Genomic DNA, 20,666 nt, shown 5'->3' with positions numbered 1-20,666 from the left:
ACACAAGAGTTTAGCTTTGAGCTCAATATGCGATGATCCTTTCAGCCATGACATCTCTGACATGGGAAACCAGGGAATTTGATTAGAAAATGGTGAAGGATTTTCTTTTCAGTTAGAAACTGGATTTGTGTAACATGTTGGTGAAAACCCCCCAAAGAAAGCAGCATATGATCAGTCGCTATATTGCATTTAATACAAACGTCCTTCGTGTATCCTTTGAATACAAAACAGATCATTTCTGATATCTATGAGTAAACCCAACGAGCACGTGTCCCAAAAGACCCCACAGTGTTTTTATCTGGCTTTTCCCTGACAGTTAGTGGACACTGACAGATGTGTGCTGAATATGAAAGGAAACAAAAGAACTAAAGAAGGTTTGCAGTGTTAAAAACAAGAACTACATGAAGGTTGTTTCATCCTGCTGTAACTTATGACAGAAGCATCTTTTGTTTGTTTTTTCATTTATTTACACAAAGACAGATGTTGAAATAACAGGAGTAACAGTTTAATTCAATTGAAATCGGTCCAATCGTCTATAGTGAAATTATTGTTTTTCATTAGTTGGCAAAAGATGGGGGTTGTTGACGGCAATTCAGTGAATGCAACAGGGGAGGACGCCAGTTTGGATGGAGGGGAATCAGCAGGACAGATGAGATTTTGTTTAGGAGTCGAGTAGTTGTGTGAATGAGGAGAGGAGAGCACATTAGACTGCTGAGAGACGGGGAGGTAGTCAAGCACTGACCACATGTCTTCTTGGATTTCAGCAAAACAGATGGGCTCATCTCGGTCTTGAAATAATTCAACTCGGGGTTGAACTGATGCAGTTTGAGAGGCATCTACAGGAGAGGCAGGGGTGGGTGAGGGCTGCTGAGACTGCGCAGTGATGGGGAGGGGGTCGAGCTCTTCCAGCACTGACAGCAGTTCTTCCTCACTGTCTGCGACAAAGGCTTCCTCTGTCTGGAACTGAAGGGCTGCAACAGGGGAGTCCAATGAGGAAAACAAACACAGAGTTTTCATTAGCTGATACAAACTCTGTGCAGTGACTGTTTCATCATTCAGTGCAGTGATGCACACATGTAGGAACTGCATGTTGGCACTTTGGACATACATAGTTTTCTTTGGTCGACCAGGCTGGATGCTCTTTGGCATGATTCTGTCTTTCTGTTTCAGCCTGCTTGAAATATCTGGCTTTCTGGTCGTTTGAAAGCGACTTCCACTGTGGACAGAAGATCATAAGAACACACTGTGAGCACTGCTACTACACATAACTACAGGACAGCTGGGACACATGCAAAAACATGAGCAGACAACATTAACAGATGCATAAATGTATGCAGAGTTACACACTTACTCTCTGTCCCACCACTGCATTTACGGCTGCACTTCCAGGGATGTTGAGTTCAGCAATGACCTTTGGCCTCTGCTCTTTGAGATAGAGCATGAAGGCATTTGGCAGCTTCGTGACGTATGGCCCATCTTCATCCTGAATGTGTTCACTGACAGGTGTTGCCAGCTGTGGTGGCTTGTCTCGCGCTCAAAGAGGACAAAATAGAGAACAATACAGTGTTCAGCTGCCTGGCTGTGCTTTACACACAGCCCTGCTCTGGTACACACACTATGCCGGCCTTTGTACACTCTCTCCATCTAATGATAGAGAGGAAGGATACATTCACTACTTCTAGCCTCCACTATTCAAATTGAGTATTTTCACAGTGTCCTAAAAGCTTCCTGAAAAGCCTTTACACTATTTTCCAAAACGCTGCATCCAGAGCACAGTCAGGGACTGGAAGGAGAGAGTATATTTCCCCCATATGGACTTCTCTCTTCATTGGCTCCCAATTAAATCCCAAATAAAAATCCAAATACTTGCCCTCACACACACAAGGTCTTGAATAATCACCCCCAATTTTGTCTACAAGATCTCACAGTGCCATATCATCCCAACAGAGTGCTTTGCTCTCAGACTGCTGTCTTCCGAGGGGATTTAAAAGTACAATGGAAGGCAGAGCCATCACTTTTCAGGCCCCTCTCTGTGGAACCAGCTCCCACTTTGTATTCGGGACACAGACACTTGCTCTCATTTTTTAATTAAGCGTGAAACCTTTTTGCCAAAGTCCAATAACTAGAGAGAGGAGCCAAAGACGTCCTCGTCCCAGATTCGTCCCAAGACAGATTCACACCTATTCGCACCTTGTCTGCTGTGACCTGAAGAACTCGCGTGACCATTGCGACTCTCAAGGTGCTAAAAATCACACAAGAGTTTAAATGCGTGAGAGGCCACACTTGAGTAGCAAAGAAGCTTAGCTGATGAGATTAAATGTGCAGTTGCATGAGAGCACTAGTCTTTTTAGTGATCTACCTTTTGACCAGTTTAGAACCTGACAAGCGAGTAATCCCAATGCCCACCTTGTTAATTGTCCTGAAAGCTTCATAAGCCGGACAATGACTCAGTGATGTTGCAGTTTTTCACAGCGATGGTGGTATAGTGGCGAGCATAGCTGCCTTCCAAGCAGTTGACCCGGGTTCGATTCCCGGCCATCGCAGTTGCTTCTCGCAGTGCTGTTCAAGCATGTGGGCTGCGTACTGTTTTACAGTAAAAACGTTCTCCGCTCTTTCTGCAAAGGCTTACAATGTCAGGCCAGGTGCATTCTTCATCGGCCTCGCTGCTACCGTTTGCTGTGGAAAGACACTGTTCACACAGGCTTTGAGTTCTCATCACTTCATACATATACCTTCTTACATGAAACTGTGATTGGACACGCTACTTCTTCATAAAGACACCCAGTCCCACTTTAAATATTGTGCTGAATGTTTGGAATGAAGATAACATTTTACTAACCATGTACTGATCAGCTCTTTGCGGTGGCAAAATCATCAGCTGTGTGTGTTACTGTTCATGCAAACAAGCAAGCTAATGTCAGCCAGCTAGCTTCAACCGCAGCTGTGCTGCACCGATCTCACGGAACTGCAAAACCACAAGCTTTCTCACCAAAGTCATGCAGCTACCGCATTTACAATCCAGCGTGGCCGTTGTTGTGCACATCCTACTTGAAAGACGTGTGGCGTAGGACTTGGAAGACGTATGTCTTTCAAGTATGTAGCTCCAAAACCAAATGTGGTTGTTGTGGCTGAGCGGTCAAGGCGATGGACTCGAAATCTATTGGGGTCTCCCCGCACAGGTTTGAATCCTGTCGACAACGGTCAGCTGTTTTGCGGCAGTCCAGACGTTGATTTGAGAAGAAGCCACGGCATGGAGATCACCTGAGAAGGTGCCAGGAGAAAGAGCCAGGCCTTTGCTTGTGAAAATAGAGCACGCAGAAGCAATGGACCCAGCTATGTCCTGACAAAATTAGGCACATATTCAGTAAACATGGCATCCTTCAATTGCTCTCTTAGCCACCCCAGACGTGTAGTCATCCAGGATCCTGTCTGAGTACCGCCAATGACTGATGCGTCTGACAAATGCTGATTGCTTTGCAAGAGGATCGGGATTGGAGGGACAGCGGATTTCACCGGGAATGGGACAACAGCAGAAATAGCTTCAAACATCAAACATTACTGCATGAAAAGCACAAAGAGTGGACACATTTCATTGTTTGGAACACTGCTTTTCACTTCAGCTCTTTGCATGTAAAAACTTTGCTCTTCTCCACAGCTGGCTGACGGACACGCAAAAGTGCAAGCAAGAGTGGCCACAGACCCACTATGCCGGCCTTTGTACACTCTCTCCATCCAATGATAGAGAGGAAGGATACATTCACTACTTCTAGCCTCCACTATTCAAATTCAGTATTTTCACAGCGTCCTAAAAGCTTCCTGAAAAGCCTTTACACTATTTTCCAAAACGCTGCTGTGCTGCCCCTTTAATCCTCCCCAGTTCCCTCAGTTTGAGATCCTTCTTGGACTTGGTGTCATGGTACTCCAAGTTTTGCCAAACTTTGCAACTGTTGTAGCCCCTATGTGTGGCTGTGCTAACGACAAGAACACTTTCACATGGACTTCAGGTGCACAAGCGAGCTTTGAAGAAGTAAAAAAACTCCTGGTGAATAGTCCTGCACTGGCACTGTTTGACCCTGCCTTGCGTGTTGTGATCTCTACTGATGCAAGTGACTATGGGCTTGGTGCTGTATTTGCTCAAGTGCAACCTGATGGCACAGAAAAACCTGTGGCGTTTGCTTCCCGCACACTGCCTGCAACAGATCAAAAGTACTCAACTGTTGAAAAAGAAGCTTATGCTTGTGTGTGGGCTGCAGAGAAATGGAGAACGTATTTGTGGGGCCGACGTTTCACTCTGCGGACAGACCACCAAGCTCTGACAACGCTGCTGAGCACCAAAGGGTTTAATAGGGTTGGCATGCGCATCGCCCGCTGGTCTGCCCACCTCCTGTGTTTTGACTATGATGTTATTTACCGCCCAGGTTCTCAGAACTATACAGCTGACTGTCTCTCTCGCCTGCCCCTGCCCGTTTCTTCCCATTCCACATCAGATTCAGATCATGAAATGGTAGCCCAAGTTTTTGCTGCCATGTCCTCACTTCCAGTTGCGGACTTTGACTCTGCCTGTTCAACTTGCCCTGAACTGGTTGCTTTGCGTTCACAAATACAAAGTGGCTGGCCTGCCTCAATCAAAGCACTTGATGTCACGCTTGCACCTTACTACAAAATCCGTAATGAACTCTCAACCCTAAGTGATTATGTTCTCAGAGGCTCAAGGCTCATTGCACCACTTTCAGTGAGACCTAAACTGATTGCACTGGCACATGAAAGTCACCATTGTGCGCACAAAACAAAGATTAAGAGATCTCTACTGGTGGCCAAAAATGGACTCACAAGTTCAGTCTGCCATAACCTCATGCCTCCTTTGCCAGTCCAATGACAAAACTGCACATACTAATCCTGCTCCTCTCCAACCCGTCCCACTGCCTGATGGACCGTGGAAAAAACTTGGTCTTGACATTGTTGGGCCTTTTGATACTGCAATACCTGCTTGTAGATACGTCATAACATTGACTGACTACTACTCCAAATGGCCTGAGCTTGCCTTTTCACCTTATGCTACTACTGATGATGTCATTCAGTTCCTCTCATCTGTCTTTAGTCGTCATGGCAACCCAGAGAACATCATAACTGACAATGGTGCACAGTTCACCTCTGTAATGTTCACCTCATTCCTCCAGAATAGAGGCATCTCCCACAGCAGAACATCTGTCTACTACCCAGCTGCAAACGGAGCAATCGAACGGTTTCATCGTGCCCTCCGCACCTGTATCCAGACATCAATCCAGCAGTCGAAACCATGGAAGGCGACTGTGCTGGATTGGCTTCAAGTTTACTGTGCAACACCGCATGCAACTACTTCCCTCTACTTCCCTCTCCCTAAGAACTCCTGTGTGGCAGGAAGATGCGTACTATACTGGATGTACTCCCTTTGCCTCCTGCTGTGTCTCCACTGGATACGTTGCACGTCACTCAGTTCAGAAATATCAGTTGAAAATGCAACGTTACACTGATGGTAGGCGTCACGCACGGAAACCTTCTTTTCTACCAGGAGAGAGTGTGAGGATAAGGAAACCCCACCATGTTCCCAAAGGACATCCCAGATTTACCCCTCCTGTAACAGTAACAAAAGCCAAAGGCTTGAATGCCTTCTTGCTGAGTGATGGAAAGAGTTGGAATGCCACTCATCTAGCACGCTGTCGCCCAGTGACTGAAAAGAACGCTGACACTGCTAGGCTGCACCACACTCAGACTGGCTCACCTACTGCCAGAAGACTGCCACGCGTCAAGTACAAGCCTCGCTGGCACAAAGACTATATTGTAGCATAATAGGTTGCTTCCTCTCTGTGCAGGGGGATGACTGAAGGGATCACCTTGCTAATCCTTGCTGTCCAAACTGGCCTCATTGAGCTGCAGGTCATCCACAGAGCCTTCCTCCTCTCTATCATCCTCTTTATTGTTGTTGCTTCCATCCTGCAGTCCATGCTGGAGACAGCTGAGTCCTAGCCCTGGGAGCATCTAGAGGCAATTAAGATAATATACCAAAGACTTTTTTCATGTGTTTATTTTTAAGAAAACTCTGTGTCCCACTGTTTGTTTTATTTTTTACTGATCATAAACAACCAGAGGTGTGGACTCGAGTCACATGACTTGGACTCGAGTCAGACTCGAGTCATTAATTTTATGACTTTAGACTTGACTTGAAAAAATGTTCTAAGACTTGTGACTTGACTTGGACTTTTACACCAATGACCTGGGACTTGAATTGGACTTGAACCGGTTTACTTGAAAAGACTTGATATTTCACCCCAAATATAAAATTTAACATACATATTATATAGAGATTGAAAATGTGACGTCATTCAGGGGTAAAACCGCAAAGGATTCTGGGAACTCGTGGCAAGAGGTACTAGCGCACGCAGGCTTTCAATTGAAATCACAGCGATAAAAAAGAAACACAAAAATGGCAAGAAGCTGTTGTATTATTAACTGCAATAGCCGGTCGCATGACAGCCACGGGAAGCCGACGGGTAAAGAGATCGGTTGTTATCGGATTACGTTGTTGAAGAGAAATTGTTCGAGCCATGTTTCCGAAGTAACAAAGAGGCGACGGGTGGTCTGGATTGCAGCCATTCAAAGACCAAATATAACGTCCCAGAACCCTCCAGCTCACAGGTTAGTCTGCTCCAAGCATTTACACAAAGGTCAGTCTGCTGTTGTAGTTAATGCGTCATTTTCATAACATAATTGGTGATATAGGTTACAAGCAAGTCTGGCGCTGAACAGAAATTGTCGCTCCTTTGTTTGTTGTGCATAAATAGTGAATTGTCCTGACACAATATTGCGTTTCGCTTCTGTTATTTTGGTACATTGACAAAAACATATACTTTTATTCACAGGATAAAACAGGTTTTTTGTATCACTAATTGTCCAGTACGATTACAGCATACAGTATTATTGTCACTGCTACATTTCTGTGATGCTACCAGAAATTATTTCCACTGCTAATTAATTACCATTGAGCTCAAAGGTCCTATTAATAAACGGTTAACGATTGTGTATTTATGAAGACGATTTGTGAGACTGATAAACTTATGATACGTACGATGGTCTTTCGTTCTACACGGTGCATTTCAAGGTCCTGCACCCATCCGTCGGTAAACTGTACCTGGGCTTGTTGCAGTGACCTGAAGTTACTATCGTGCCAAACTAGGTATCCCCGACAGAATTTGTTTCCCCTGCGTCGGGAGCACACGCTGGACTGTCCAAATCACGGACAAACAGTATCCCACATTGTTGATTTTTAGTTTACAAACACTTCTTATAATGACTGACTACTCCTGACATTTTTGAGATCTTAGCTCTTTATACAACGAAGTTATAGTGGGATACAAATAATATCAGGCTGGTCCTGCCACAATTTGTTCCCCCTGTGTAAATCACGGACAAACAGTATCCCACATTGCTGATTTTTCGTTCACAAACACTTCTTATTATGACGCATTTCTCCTGAAACTTTGGAGGATTTAGCTCTTTATATAATAAAGTTACAGGAGAATAAAAATAGTTATTAGCCAAAATGTTTATGGTTTATTAAAATAATCCCATCTGATACCCCGTGAGCAATAAATATATAATTTTCTGTTGTAACCCTCAAACTGAATGGTAATGTAACGATACTAATTTTTCACAAAATGAAAACATCAGTACTTCCTGCATGCTCCCAGCACAGGGGAAACAAATTCTGTCGGGGATACCTACTTTGGCACGACACCGGTCCTACAACCGCATCCAAGAATAACATGCAGCTTATCTCAGAACTGTCGGTGAAAATTATCCTTGGAGCTAGGTTTAATTGAGCTGCATTTTAAAGAGGTGCAATTTCACAATTTGTGTATATTTTCTACGTTCACTATTTTGTCATGTGTTGAGAAAAACACAGATTTAAAAATTACATGGTCTAATATTTACATTTAGCATAACTGCAACATTATTTTTTCGTTTTTTTCTTTTTAAAGACTCGAAAGGACTTGAAATTCAAAATTTCAGACTTGTGACTTTACTCGGACTTTTACACCAGTGACTTGAGACTCGACTCTGACTTGCCTGACATTACTTGAGACTCTACTTGAGACTTGAGGATAAAGACTTGAGACTTACTTGAGACTTGCAAAACAATGACTTGGTCCCACCTCTGGCTTTATCAAGTTTTATTTTCAGCGCTGTGTATTTTTCCTGCACGTCTTCAAGCTTGCAGTCCGTTTGTTTCTGTTTAATTTCTTGTTGCTTTTGTTCTTGAAGCAACTCTTTATTTTTGTTCAGTGTTTTATCAAGCTTTACCTGAAGCGCTTTGTATTTTTCCTCCATGCCTTGGAGTTTGCACTGCTTCATGTCCTGTTGTTGTTTTTCTTGGAGGAGTTCTTAATTTTTTTTGCAGAGCTTCATTAAGCTTGATTTGCAAGCCTTTGTTGTGTTTCTCCATGTCCTGGAGCTTGAAATCCATTTCCTTCTGTTTTATCTCCTGTAGCCTTTTTTCTTGAAGAAACTCTTCATTTGTGTGCGGTCTTTCATCAAGCTTTACTTGCAGCTCCTGATTCTTTTTGTCCTTCAGCACTAGTTTTTCTAGTGCTTTATCAAGCTTTGCTTGGAGCTCAAAGTTTCTTCCCTGCATTTCTAGGAGTTCCATTTCTTTCAACTTTTGAATATCTTCCTTTTCTAGAAGCTGGTTGAATGATTTGTCTACTTGATCAGGAAGTTGAATTTTGTCTTCCTGATCACAAAGAGGAGAGTTGGGCTTTACTGTTTTTTTCTGTTTTCTCTGAGACATGTTTGAATCTGTAAACTGTCACTCTGTTTATATCTGAATTAACTAATTTCAAGAAACTGTTGCAATTACCTGGACTGCCTCAGCCCAGGTGATGTAACATTAGCAGACAGAGGGTTTGATGTTGCAGAATCTTTGGAGCTGTACCATGCTGAACTGAAGAGCCCAGCTTTCACCAAAAGGAAGAACTAACTGGGCCCTAGATTGCCCAATCAAATCTCTTAATGCCACCTGCCCTCTCCTACATTAACTGTGGGCTCACCTTGTAGAACAGAGTTGAGTGTGGAAGAAATGGCAAAAATATGGAGCTGAAAAGCTGAGAGAGAAAAAGAAATGATAAATAAATCAATGTGTCAAATTAACTGACATGTTAGCTGGTAGAGTGCCCACTGCATTATATATATATCATCTCTTTTTTATAATAAATAATCAAAAACTTTATTTAAACTAAGATTTTAAAAAATATGTGCAGTGATTGATGTGCTCTCAGACATGTGCTTCAATCCACACACAAATACAAAACAATCTGACCACACGTACAACTGTTTCACAAACTCTATAAAGCATTCACACTCCAATGGATGCATCAGAAAGCAGCTTGGGATTACAATCTTGTCCAAGGATATTTCGCCTGCAGACTGGAGCAGCCAGGGATCAAACCAGAAAACTTTCTGATCAAAAGCTGACTTGTGCTAAATGCTGAACGGCAGCCAACCCATTTTAGCCATTTAATGAATGTGCCATTTAATCTTGGCTGCAGCCAAGATTAAATGGCACATTCATTAATTACAGAGTTACGGATTGTTACATGGAACTCAAAAGAAATAATGAACCCATCTCGTGTCCTGTGTCTTCTATAGCTGTCTGTACTTTTACCTCCAAAGTTCATCAGCAAACAGTTTGCAGGCCTCTAATTATCAGGCTGTACTCAAGCGCTTGAATTCAACCTAAAAGCTGTGCTGTCATACAGAACCAAGTACCCTCCGCGGAAACTATAGCTAATGTCACAACTGGATCTGATGAGACAGCTATGATTTCTGGACTCGAAGTAAATAATCCTGAATCAATTTATACAACATCAGTTTGTTTGTTTTGCTTTCATAACAAATAGTTTGAGCCATATACAAATACAGAAGTGACAAATGGAAACATATTTACAATCCAAAGTCAGACTAACAGTTTTCAGTAGCACAGTCTTTTATTTACAGTCTGCTTCTCCTGGTGGTAAACCTCTATCACATGTTTGGATTAAAAATTAGGCCTATATAGCTGCTGGTTCCAGCTTAAGCAATATGTTAAAAATACTAAATTCTTCATTGATTTGAGCTGTGGGGTTTGCTATACACTGGCAGAAAATTGTAGAGTAAATGGTAAAAACGAACAAACCAAATAACAAGATCCTTGAATTCCATCTTTTTTATTAACAGAAACTCCAACGAATTTGTGCCCAATTGATGATGTTTGGGACATGAAAAGTCCAGTCCAGCAGGTGGCGGTAATGCGCCTTAAAGCGTTAACCGCCAAAAAATACAAGAGCAGAAGAAGAAGAAGCCGAGTTCCCGCTTTATGGCGTTTTTCTCTCCGATTATTGTCAAGACTGATTTAAAGGTAAGCATCGAGCTAATATTAATCCGAGTCTAGTTAATCTTGAGTTTAGCTCCTGAATGAGGCTTTCTGTTGCTCTCCTCGGTGTCTCTTCTCAAGTTTTTGTGAACAAGTTGGAAAAAAAAATCTGACTAAATTGACTCAAGCTGCTTTAAACTAATTTACAGAAAGATATCAGCAAAAGGTTGTGAAACACAGAGAAGAAAATAATTTTATTAGAAGAAAGCTTTTAAATGAGCTCATTGTAATCAGAGTTTGTGTTGTTTTATTAGTCTGTTATTAAGGCTACTTAGCATCTCTGTGGCACCTGCACAGCTTATGAATGCAGCTTGCTAACTAAGCTAGCTAGCGCCACCCTTCTTCCATATAAGGTCACTTCCGGCTCCAAAAGACCCAACATGTTGGCGGTAAAAGTGCTATAATGAAATACATTTATGAGAAATGTAAAAATAAATGTGTTCCAGGCTAAAACACAGCTGCCTTTATCAGCGCAAAGTTGTGATGAGGCTTACTCAGATGATGGCTCAGATTTCTACACCCACTCGGATATACAGATGAAATCAAGACAAGTACATCAATACAAAAATTCACAGGATTGTTCAAAAAATAATAAATTGTATGAATATAGGAAATCTTCCTCTCAGTGACTGAGTTGTCTCATTGTGTCCTCATTTTTTATAAATCAAGGCCTGAGTAACCCAACCTTAAGTGTTCATTAAGGTTTTTGTCACATAGATAGAAAATAAACTCAGAGATTAAGCGGCTGTTATAAACAGAGTGATTAGTTTATGTAAAAAATGTAGTTTGTTGTTGTTCTGGTTTACGTGCTGAAAATGGTTTTATTTGTGTATGTTCAATGTGTTAGACTTGTACATAGTTAAATATATGATCAAATAATGTTGAATCCTGGATATGGATTTGTAAGCAATGAAATTTGAAATAAGGGGGTAGGAACAAGAAAACTTCATCCTACTCCTTTTCGAGCACACACATTCTGTAGACATAGATATTTACATGAAAACTTGATGATTTTTAAGTTTTGTTATTTTTATTTTTTTCTGTTGTTATTTCAATTATATTTGCATGTTTGAAATAAATTTTATCTATCTATCTATCTATCTATCTATCTATCTATCTATCTATCTATCTATCTATCTATCTATCTATCTATCTATCTATCTATCTATCTATCTATCATTTCTCACGGCACACGTATATTGTCGGGTTTTTTCTTGGCCAGGGCATATTTTAAAGAGGAATTGCTCTCCTGGTACTGGTGTGCCATACTGCTGAATTTGGTATCGGTGCTCAAACCTTTTGTGTTTGTTTCAAACAAGTTGTCCACCCAGGGAAGCTAAAATGTGTTCTGTGTGTTCTCAGATGAACATATGAGACACTTTGACTCTTCAGTGCAGTGTGGAGCTTAACAAAGTTCTGTTTTCTGTCCCAGCTGATCAGGAGGAGGAGAAGAGTCTGACGGAGCAGCAGAGGAAATTTCAGCTACTTGGACTCAGCTCAGCCACTGCAGAGAAAACAATGAGCTCAACACAGAAGGTGACAGATACTAGTGTTAAGAAATACTCCATTAAAAGCTGAAGTACTGATACAGTATGTATATTTTATGCTAAACTAAGTGAACCTTGTGCAATATTAATGTAATGTAGAAATAATGTATACAATGTATACAATGCCTACATCTTAGACGGTGACGTTGCCTCTAAACATCAAAATGAGCAGGAAGATGTTAAAGTGGGATTCAGCAGGATTCAACCCTAAAATCAGCTGTAGTGGCTCAGTGTGGGGAAAAGGGTCACAGCTCACAATCATTTCTATTGAGAGCTCCAGTAGATTTTTTTAATGTACAGGCTGTGATCAGCTGACCTGCTGCTCTCTGTGAATTCATCCAGATGTCTGCAGATGTTTCACGAGTTGTCCTGGCTGATTTCCTTTCTCTACACTGACAGTACACTGTCTTTATATTAGACACTAAACTGTTGGTATGTGGGTGGAGCTCAGTGAATGAATGTCAGCATCATGAGCTTAAGTTTAAGTTAATCTCTGCTACACTTGATGTAATCTAACTCTGACATGAGCACCACAGTCACTGTGCACCAGTCACACACTGTTCTTTACTTAAATCCATCACATTACAGTAAACTTGCCTGCTTATCCTGCACTAACCTGCAGAGGATTTTGCTGCAGTCTTTAAATCACATTGTGAGACAAACTGCACACAAACAGTTTGTGTGTTTGCTGATGTTTGTTGGGCTGATAGAATCGCTGCATTTGAAATTACCTGCCACATAAAAAATATTACTCCATTTATTCTCGCTCGTCTTCTGTATTGCTAACTAGATGTTGAAATACCGCGACCGCAACTTATCAGCACCTGCAGTCGTTCAGGTTCTGGTGGTGTTTGGTGCCACACTCCACCTTCAGGTTTAAAACTAGTGTTAATGGAGGGAGTTTGAAGCTTCAGTTTGTTTAATGACTGCATTTCACTCACTGCCTCTGCTTGTATCTCTGTCACTGCAGGACCAACGTGGACCGAGAAGTCAGCGCTCTCAGGAGGCCGACAAACCTCACAGAAGAAAGAGAGAGAAAAAATACACCTGTGACGAGTGTGGGAAGGATTTTACCTGGAAGTTTAAACTAAAACAACATCAGCTCATCCACACTGGAGAGAGACCGTTCAGCTGTGACTTGTGTGGAAAGTCGTTTTCCTGGAAGAATGCCCTGAAAACACACCAAGTCGTCCACAGTGGAGTTAAAGCTTACAGCTGTGATCAGTGTGGCAGAGCTTTTACTCGAAGTAGCCACTTACAGAGACATCTAGTTACCCACTCTGGAGTTAAGGCATACAGCTGTGACATCTGTGGAAAAACTTTCAGCCAGCTATGGTACCGAAATATACACCTACGCATTCACTCTGGAGAAGATGTGTACTGGTGTGATCAGTGTGGTAAATACTTTACAACAGACGCACAGTTACAACACCACATGTTTACCCACACTGAGGAGAGACCTTATCAATGTGACCTGTGTGAGAAGACTTTTAAAACTCCACAGTACCTGAGACAACACCAACAGATCCACACCAGAAAGAGACTCTACAAGTGCAGTTACTGTGAGGTTTGTATTTTTATTTTATTCTTGTAAGTTCAGTCTGACTGTTTGGAACAAGTCTGCTCATTAAATTGTGTTAGCATGTTAGCACTTCTACTGCACCGAAGAGTAGCTCTGAGCCATTATTCAGGTTTTCATTTCATTTAAGTGTAAGTCAGATGTTACTGTAATATTAAATAAGTATTGCTGTAGTATTATGGTGGTAGTATTGTAGTTATTGTAGCCCAGTAAACTGAGTGTGTTAATCGAAACAGTAAAATGTAATTGGACGTCTGCAGAGATGCTCTTTATTTCAGGCGACTTTCAGGATAAAAGTGTTGAAGGACTGACTTACACTGTCTTTGTGTCTTTGTTTAGAAGCAGAGCGACACAGATGGATCCACTTCTCAACCCTGTCATCGCTGTGGTGGTGGGAAAGACTTTCGTTGTGACATCTGTGGAAAAACTTTCAGTCAGCAAGCCGGCCTAAAAATGCATCAACGTAAACACACTGGAGACAAACTGAAATACTGCAAAGAATGTGGGAGAAGCTTCCCCACATCAGCTGAGTTAAAACGACATGAACTCTTTCACAGTGGGGTCAAAAAGCACCTCTGTGATCAGTGTGGGTCATCCTTCACCACTGCAGGTCACCTTAAAACACACAAACGAGTCCACACAGGAGCGAAACCATACAAGTGCAGACACTGTGACAAAAGCTTCTCACAGTCAGGTAATTGTAACGAGCATGAACGTACACACATGGAAGGAAACTACAGCTGTGAGCAGTGTGACAAGAGCTTCAGTAATCTCAGTTCATACTCTGCACACAAACGATCCCACGTTACTACTAAACTGTTTCACTGTTACCACTGTGCCAAAACATTCACTTCATCATCTGCTCTGTGCAAACATCAGCGCGATCACGCAGGGCTGAAATCGTTCCCATCACAGGATCAGAGTGAATCTGAAGAGAGAGAAACATCCTCTGGTTTCAGAGTCCAACTTAAAACCCTGGAGATCAGGCTCCACAGAGTTCAGGTCGGCTCTCCTTAAGTTTAAGTTAAAGTTCAAATGAGGCTATGAATCAAACTTCCTGTAGTTCCATTTTAATCTTTATAAATTGTTCTTCTGTTTGTGTTCAGTCGTTACCTTTTTTTTTCCAGTGGTTGGATTAAAAATCAGTTTTCTGTTGTTTAAGTTTTTATTGAATGTATTTTGTTAAATAAAGTTAAAAAAATGTTAAATAAAGAATTGTTTGAACGACAAAGATTTTGAGCCATGATGTCATTTCCTGTATTTCAGAGTAAAGACTGAAGTGACAAATGGAAACATGTTTACAGTCATGGAATAAACACTGATGGGTCATCTGTAGGAAGTACTATTGCTGACCTGACAGACTCGACCTTGTTTACAAAGAAAGAAAGGAACTGATGACATGTGTCAGCAGAGGCTTTCAGGGTTGTTTAGAGTAGAGCTGATAGTCTTAAAGAGAACATGGCGATTATGACAATTTAACACAATGATCTGAGAAAAATATCTGTTTCTTTCATTTTTACTGTATTCTGATCAAATTTCCAACATTCTTTTAACATTTCAAAAGAATTTGTCTTTCTTCCACTTTCACACTTGGCCCTAAAAACACCAACATCCGTGCATCACCCTTGTGTCAGTCTAATGAACCTAACATGTGATTGATACATAACACACATTCACACTGGCTGCATATATCAGTCCGGGGGGGCAGAGCAGAACTCTGTATGAATCAGACGCGCTCACATATTCAGGCTTTCCAGAGGCGTTTACCATCAGAAGAAGCAGAACAATGAATCATCAGCACCCCGCAGAAGAACACAGCAAGCAACAACTCTAACAATAAAGACGTGCTGGAGCCAAAAGATGCAGATAGCGAGTTTTAAACGATAACGCACAGGATCAAAGGGGGGGAGGGTAAAAACCCACTGCCTCCTGAGATAAAGATCAGCAAGTCAAGCTGGCAGCAGACGACACAAAACGCTCTCTGGAGGAGGCGGCGACTGTGGAGCAGGCCGACGGAGAGGCGGATCGGCAGACAGGAAGCTCCCGGGGTCCCACAACAAGATGTTGCGCGTCAGACTGGAGCAGGATATCCCCATGTTGGTGACACTGCCCATCGAGGTACAGCCCAACTTGGCAAACCAACCCTTCCCTTTCTTGGACACCACACTGGCTGATCTGGGCATCCAAGACTGAGTCTCACTCTGTGTGGGGACGTTTTTTTGTTTTTGTTTGTTTTTTAAGAAGCAATCATGTGTATATATTCAGCTCAGAGCTGAAGGAGAGGGTGGTTTGGGTTGACAACAAGAAGACCCATCCTAGAGGTACGGCGGTGGGATCCAACTGCAGGGATGTGGTCAGATGGCAGTCTGTGGAAATCAGGTGACAGTGAGAGCAACTTGATTTTCCTATTTTGTCCTTCAGATACGAGTGAAAGCCCAGATGCCAGGAGACAAGCAGCTCCAGGAGGTCCTGTACAGCACCGAGGTCCACACTGACCGCTCCTTCTGCTGCACTGGAATGGATATCCTGCCCTGGAAACAGACGTGTGCAGGTCTAGAAGCAGTTTAAATCCCATACTTTTTTGATCTGTGAGGCTCTTAATGTCACGTCTGCAGCCATGAAAGTCAGCTCAGGGTTTCTTGATTCTGATTTTTCTTTGCTGTGTCACATTTAGCTCATATCTGCATTGCCATGCCCTGAAAACAAGCTGCCGAGCTTTAGTCAGGCTCAGGGACAACGGGAGATCTGAGGAGCAACACGATGAGAACAACTAAAACTGAACAAACTTAACATCTGATTACCTTTTTTATTTGTAAGAAAAAGTTTAACATGAACGCGTCAACTGTCCACAGCAAAGCTTATTATGACAAGACTGCTTTTATTCAGTGATGTCAAAGTGTCATCACTTCATACCTCTGAACTGACATTAGATGTATTGCATACCTTGTTAGAATTACACTGTTGAAGCATTTGTAAAAAGCTTCTGTCCTTGTTAATTTATGTTTTAGGATAAGTTTTTGGGCTGTGTAAGGTCACAGGTTGCATTTCTGAGCAGAGTAGTAAAGGTAAAGTAAGTGTTTTCAAAACTAGCCACTCAGCATGTGTACAAACAGTGAGAAATCTCTGAAGAAAACCGTTTGAAGGAGCAAGAGCACACGCTTTTCTCCACAGGTTAAAGCCCGCTGACTCCCAAAGAGCAATGGGAATGAAAAACTCTCCTTAGCAGATTAAATCCATTACTTCACACTCTTGAGAACAAAGCAAGAAGTGTGTCCAAACCGCGTAAAGAACAGCAGCAGCGATTTATAGTGAAGCAGGAAATCAAAATACAGAACACAGGATGGTGAACCCGAACTCCTAACATAAGAAAAAGTAAACACGGCATGCACGTTAACAAGGGTCTCTGCTGTGCAGGAAGTGAGGTCACAGCTGCTTGGACCTCAGCACTGTGGTTCTGGGCAAACTTTCTCATGAGTGCTACTGAAATGTTCTGGCTTTCTGTGGAGGAGAAACAAACTGAGAGTTAGAGGTCAACACTGGAGACAGATCACTACAAAAGAACCAAATACTGATGAGAGTGCTGTGCACGATGCTAAGAGACATTAGATATGAAGCTCTGAGTCATGAGGGTTCATTCAAAGGAATTTTAACATGCAATCTGATGAGTTATTCTGCATGTGGCCATAGAAATCTTCACCTTTATCAACATCCTTGTTGCCCACGACATGACTGGAAGCAGCAACTATGGGTTTCATTAAATTCACGACCTGAAAGAGATAAAAAAAATAAAATAAAAACATTTAAGAAAAAAGTGTAATTAAAAATATTTTTAAAATTTAGGGACAAAATGCACAATGTGAAGTAGTTCAAGATTTACATCAGAGCATGTCAAAGTTTCTGCATGTGTTGGATTGTAAGAATAACTGATTTAACATTTAATAAAAGAAATGATTGGTTGGAAGTTTTTCCTTTCAAAGCATCTTTCTAAACATGTGAACAGCTGCTCTTTAATAATCAATATGAATCAAAGACTTCTGTCAACACAAAATAAATGTAAGGAAACACACTTTCCTGTGCAACATCCAGTTTCTATAACTGACGACAAGCTTGGACCACAGTGATCTAAACTCATCCTCTACATTGGAAATGTAAACAAATGTAAATGTGGTTTTTACTGTACCAAGGCAGGGCTGTGTGTGTAGAGCACAGCCAGGCAGCTGAACACTGTATTGTTCTCTTTTTGGTCCTCTTCGAGCGGGAGACGAGCCACCAAAGCTGGCAACACCGGTCAGTGAACACATTCAGTTTTCAGGCCCCTCTTCTGTGGAACCAGCTTCCAGTTTGGATTCAGGAGACAAGATTTCAAGATTAGGCTTAAAACTTTCCTTTTTGCTAAAGCATATATTTAGGGCTGGACCAGGTGACCTTGAATCCTCCCTTAGTTATGCTGCAATAGACGTAGGCTGCCGGGGATTCCCATGATGCATTGAGTTTTTCCTTTCCAGTCTCCTTTCTCACTCAGTATGAGTTAATAGACCTCTCTGCATTGAATCATATCTGTTATTAACCTCTGTCTCTCTTGCACAGCATGTCTTTTATCCTGTCTTCCTTCTCTCACCCCAACCGGTCGCAGCAGATGGCCCCGCCCCTCCCTGAGCCTGGTTCTGCTGGAGGTTTCTTCCTGTTAAAAGGGAGTTTTTCCTTCCCACTGTCGCCAAAGTGCTTGCTCATAGGGGGTCATATGATTGTTGGGTTTTTCTCTGTATCTATGAAGCGCCTTGAGGCGACTTTTGTTGTGATTTGGCGCTATATAAATAAAATTGAATTGAATTGAATTGAATTGAATTATCTGAGGAAGAAGCAGAGTTGGTTTGTTTCCAGCTGAAATCATCCAGGCTCAGGAATTTGAATCGATCCACATCATTTCTGCTTGAACTAGAGAACATGAGTGTCGACTTACATTTGGTCTGTGAGACACATGTCATAGTGACAGTATTTGGGTTAATATGGCATTACTCACCCTGGTCGCATTTCTTCAATATCAGGCACCAAGTTCAGGAACTCGTTCTTTTGCAGCCCGCGCAAGGTGGGAGGTCTCCAGAGTGGGAACCATCGGGAAGTTTTCACAGTCTGAGCAGGAGGGACTGGAGGCACGTGAGCTGTTCTCAGGGGTCCTTTAACACAAATCACACCAAGTTAGAATCAAATAGATAACCTGTCAATAACCGTTTGCAGATCGAGGTCAATGTTCCTAAAAATATGTTTACTTCTGGCCCATGGAGCCACAGCGCGAGTCCGAGAGAGAGGGGCAGGTAGAGGAAGGGGTGAGGGTAGCACTGCTGAAGCTCGTCACGGATGGATCACGTCCGATCGGTGAGATGAGAGAAAGCTGAAGTGAAACAACAGCAGGATGAGGTAGACGTCAATATAGGAACTCCCTGATGTGACACAGAAAGGCTATTTTTTTATTTCTTTGTATTATTTCTCACCTTGCAGTCACTGATGCTGTTCACCAGCTGCTTGTATTCAGTATTGAAGGTGTGTGTCAGAAGGCGCAGGCACTACAACACAACAGGAACAAGACCGATCAGCTCCGAGCAGAGAAGGAAGAAGGCAGCAACAAGAACGCCCACTAAGCCCACGTTTTTCTCACCTTGGTGGCCAGCTCCTTCTCACGCTTTCAAAGGTGGTGCTGGAGATCTGCGAGGAGACGGAGGTGGATGTGGACAGAGTGCCGGAGCTCACGCTGGGGGACAGAGACTCACTCAGGGACTTGGTGGTGGGAGCTGTTCCCACGGGAGCCGCCTCTCCCAGAAGGTGACGGGTCTTTTCCACCTGGACGAAAGATGGGGGCGAATGTGAGGTGGGGAGAAGAGGGGAGGTTAGTCATGTAAAGTCTGTACTCTAAGAAAAAACTTTTTAGAATAGCACTTTGGTCTTTGAGCTGAAAAGTCATTTTTCCCTCTACGATATTAAACAGATTTATTTCTTTATGAATCTTTTAAGGCCCCACCTCCTGCAGCTGCTCCATCTTCTCCAGCTCCCACTGGTGCTCTAGGATGAGGCTATCTCCTCTGGGCCTCCAGCCGGCCAGGTTCTCCTCTCCACGCACATAAGCCACTGATGTGTCCAGGACCTTCCTCCTCCTCCTCTGCATCCCTGCTCAGGACATGAGCCCTCATTAGGATGAAGCTCTCCACAGAATTATGATAAAACAGCTGCCGTTCTTTAAACATGTTTCATGGCCGCTCACCTGGGCTTCCAGTGTCAGACATCTTACACAAGCTCAGCTCGTAGATCCCAGTCACTCGGTTGCTATAATGAAGCAGAAGTTTTGAACAAGGAAACTTTGTAACAGGGCAGATATCTTTGATTGTGAAACAGAGATGGCCACAGTGCAGCAGCCCAGATTTACCAGTCAGGAGTTTTGGAGTATCCAGTCCCAAAGAGGTTCTTGAGAGAACGGGGTGGGGAAATCTTGGCGTCTCGGGAGTAAAAGACCGTGCAGATGTCTTTGGTGATAATGGCAGGCTGGATGCAATGGTCCAGCTGCAGAGAGGAGATAAAGGGTGTGTGTTAGACACGATGACATCAAGAGACTTAAAAACACGTACAAACAGGTACAACACGGCGGAGCAGCGGCTGACCTCCAGATACGCAGATAAGGTCATGTAGATCTTCTCTCCGTAGGGAGTGACGCGGTTGAGCAGGAGGGAACCTTTTAAGGGTGTTTTTATTTGTGCTCCCTGGCCTGGAAATAAACGGTTTCCGATCAGACCTGCTTCATCTTTGTGCCCTTGGTATCTGACTCGCTTGCTCCCCCATGCATTTTAAAAGAATCCTTCTCTTCAACATGAAGTTCTGGCTCAGCTTTAGTGTCTGCGTTACATGTACACAAAGACAGAAACATTCAATGATAAAAACACACAGTGGAATAAAATTGTAAGACGTCATCAGTTGATGCAGTTTAAGGACACTTGTTGTTCTGTGCAGTCTCACCTGGAGCTCACGCTTCTAGTTCATGCCATCATGACCAAAGATTCTTCAATTAATAGTTTAAAGATGTCCATGAATGCACTGCTAACTGCTCTTCACC

The 20,666-nt window shown here is 42.6% G+C and overlaps 2 protein-coding genes, 1 long non-coding RNA gene and 2 other non-coding genes across 5 annotated transcripts; 3 read left to right on the top strand and 2 right to left on the bottom strand.

Moving 5' to 3' along the window:
* Positions 1-244: 244 nt before the first annotated feature.
* On the bottom strand, positions 245-1,531 carry LOC147322646 (transcription factor 7-like). The gene is made up of 3 exons (XM_086307195.1): positions 1,352-1,531; positions 1,109-1,216; positions 245-971 (listed from the first exon to the last, which is right to left on the bottom strand). Exons 1-3 carry the CDS (start codon positions 1,439-1,441, stop codon positions 837-839), a joined length of 333 nt encoding a protein of 110 aa, XP_086163321.1. The 5' UTR covers positions 1,442-1,531; the 3' UTR covers positions 245-836.
* Positions 1,532-2,471: 940 nt separating this feature from the next.
* trnag-ucc (transfer RNA glycine (anticodon UCC)) lies at positions 2,472-2,543 on the top strand. Its single transcript has one exon. It is a non-coding gene; the product is annotated as a tRNA-Gly (tRNA).
* Positions 2,544-3,118: 575 nt separating this feature from the next.
* On the top strand, positions 3,119-3,200 carry trnas-cga (transfer RNA serine (anticodon CGA)). The gene has a single exon. It is a non-coding gene; the product is annotated as a tRNA-Ser (tRNA).
* A 7,187-nt stretch (positions 3,201-10,387) lies between these two features.
* On the top strand, positions 10,388-14,979 carry LOC147322643 (uncharacterized). Its single transcript, XM_086307207.1, has 5 exons — positions 10,388-10,429; positions 11,781-11,787; positions 11,877-11,980; positions 12,962-13,558; positions 13,910-14,979. Exons 1-5 carry the CDS (start codon positions 10,388-10,390, stop codon positions 14,585-14,587), a joined length of 1,428 nt encoding a protein of 475 aa, XP_086163333.1. The 3' UTR covers positions 14,588-14,979.
* Positions 12,966-18,413, bottom strand: LOC147322642 (uncharacterized). The gene is made up of 3 exons (XR_015131124.1): positions 17,751-18,413; positions 17,268-17,337; positions 12,966-17,068 (listed from the first exon to the last, which is right to left on the bottom strand). It is a non-coding gene; the product is annotated as an uncharacterized LOC147322642 (long non-coding RNA).
* Positions 18,414-20,666: the final 2,253 nt, after the last annotated feature.

Source organism: Aulonocara sp. 'chitande type north' Nkhata Bay, linkage group LG9 (genome assembly GCF_057382095.1).
Source record: "Aulonocara sp. 'chitande type north' Nkhata Bay isolate Kocher_YH1m ecotype deep benthic linkage group LG9, A_spYH_male_GT1.1, whole genome shotgun sequence".
Taxonomy (NCBI): domain Eukaryota; kingdom Metazoa; phylum Chordata; class Actinopteri; order Cichliformes; family Cichlidae; genus Aulonocara; species Aulonocara sp. 'chitande type north' Nkhata Bay.
The sequence above is the reverse complement of the archived record's forward strand: the minus strand, read 5'-3'. Positions and strand labels throughout refer to the sequence as shown.

What these genes read in the sequence shown, in the direction of transcription:
- LOC147322643 (XM_086307207.1), top strand. Translation starts at nt 10,388, where the DNA reads ATGGCGTTTTTCTCTCCGATTATTGTCAAGACTGATTTAAAG. An exon ending in CAATGAGCTCAACACAGAAG is followed by an intron (nt 11,981 to 12,961) that starts GTGACAGATACT and finishes CTGTCACTGCAG; the next exon opens with GACCAACGTGGACCGAGAAG. An exon ending in ACAAGTGCAGTTACTGTGAG is followed by an intron (nt 13,559 to 13,909) that starts GTTTGTATTTTT and finishes GTCTTTGTTTAG; the next exon opens with AAGCAGAGCGACACAGATGG.
- LOC147322646 (XM_086307195.1), bottom strand. Translation starts at nt 1,441, where the DNA reads ATGCTCTATCTCAAAGAGCAGAGGCCAAAGGTCATTGCTGAACTCAAC. An exon ending in ATGCAGTGGTGGGACAGAGA is followed by an intron (nt 1,217 to 1,351) that starts GTAAGTGTGTAA and finishes TTCTGTCCACAG; the next exon opens with TGGAAGTCGCTTTCAAACGA. An exon ending in GGTCGACCAAAGAAAACTAT is followed by an intron (nt 972 to 1,108) that starts GTATGTCCAAAG and finishes CCCCTGTTGCAG; the next exon opens with CCCTTCAGTTCCAGACAGAG.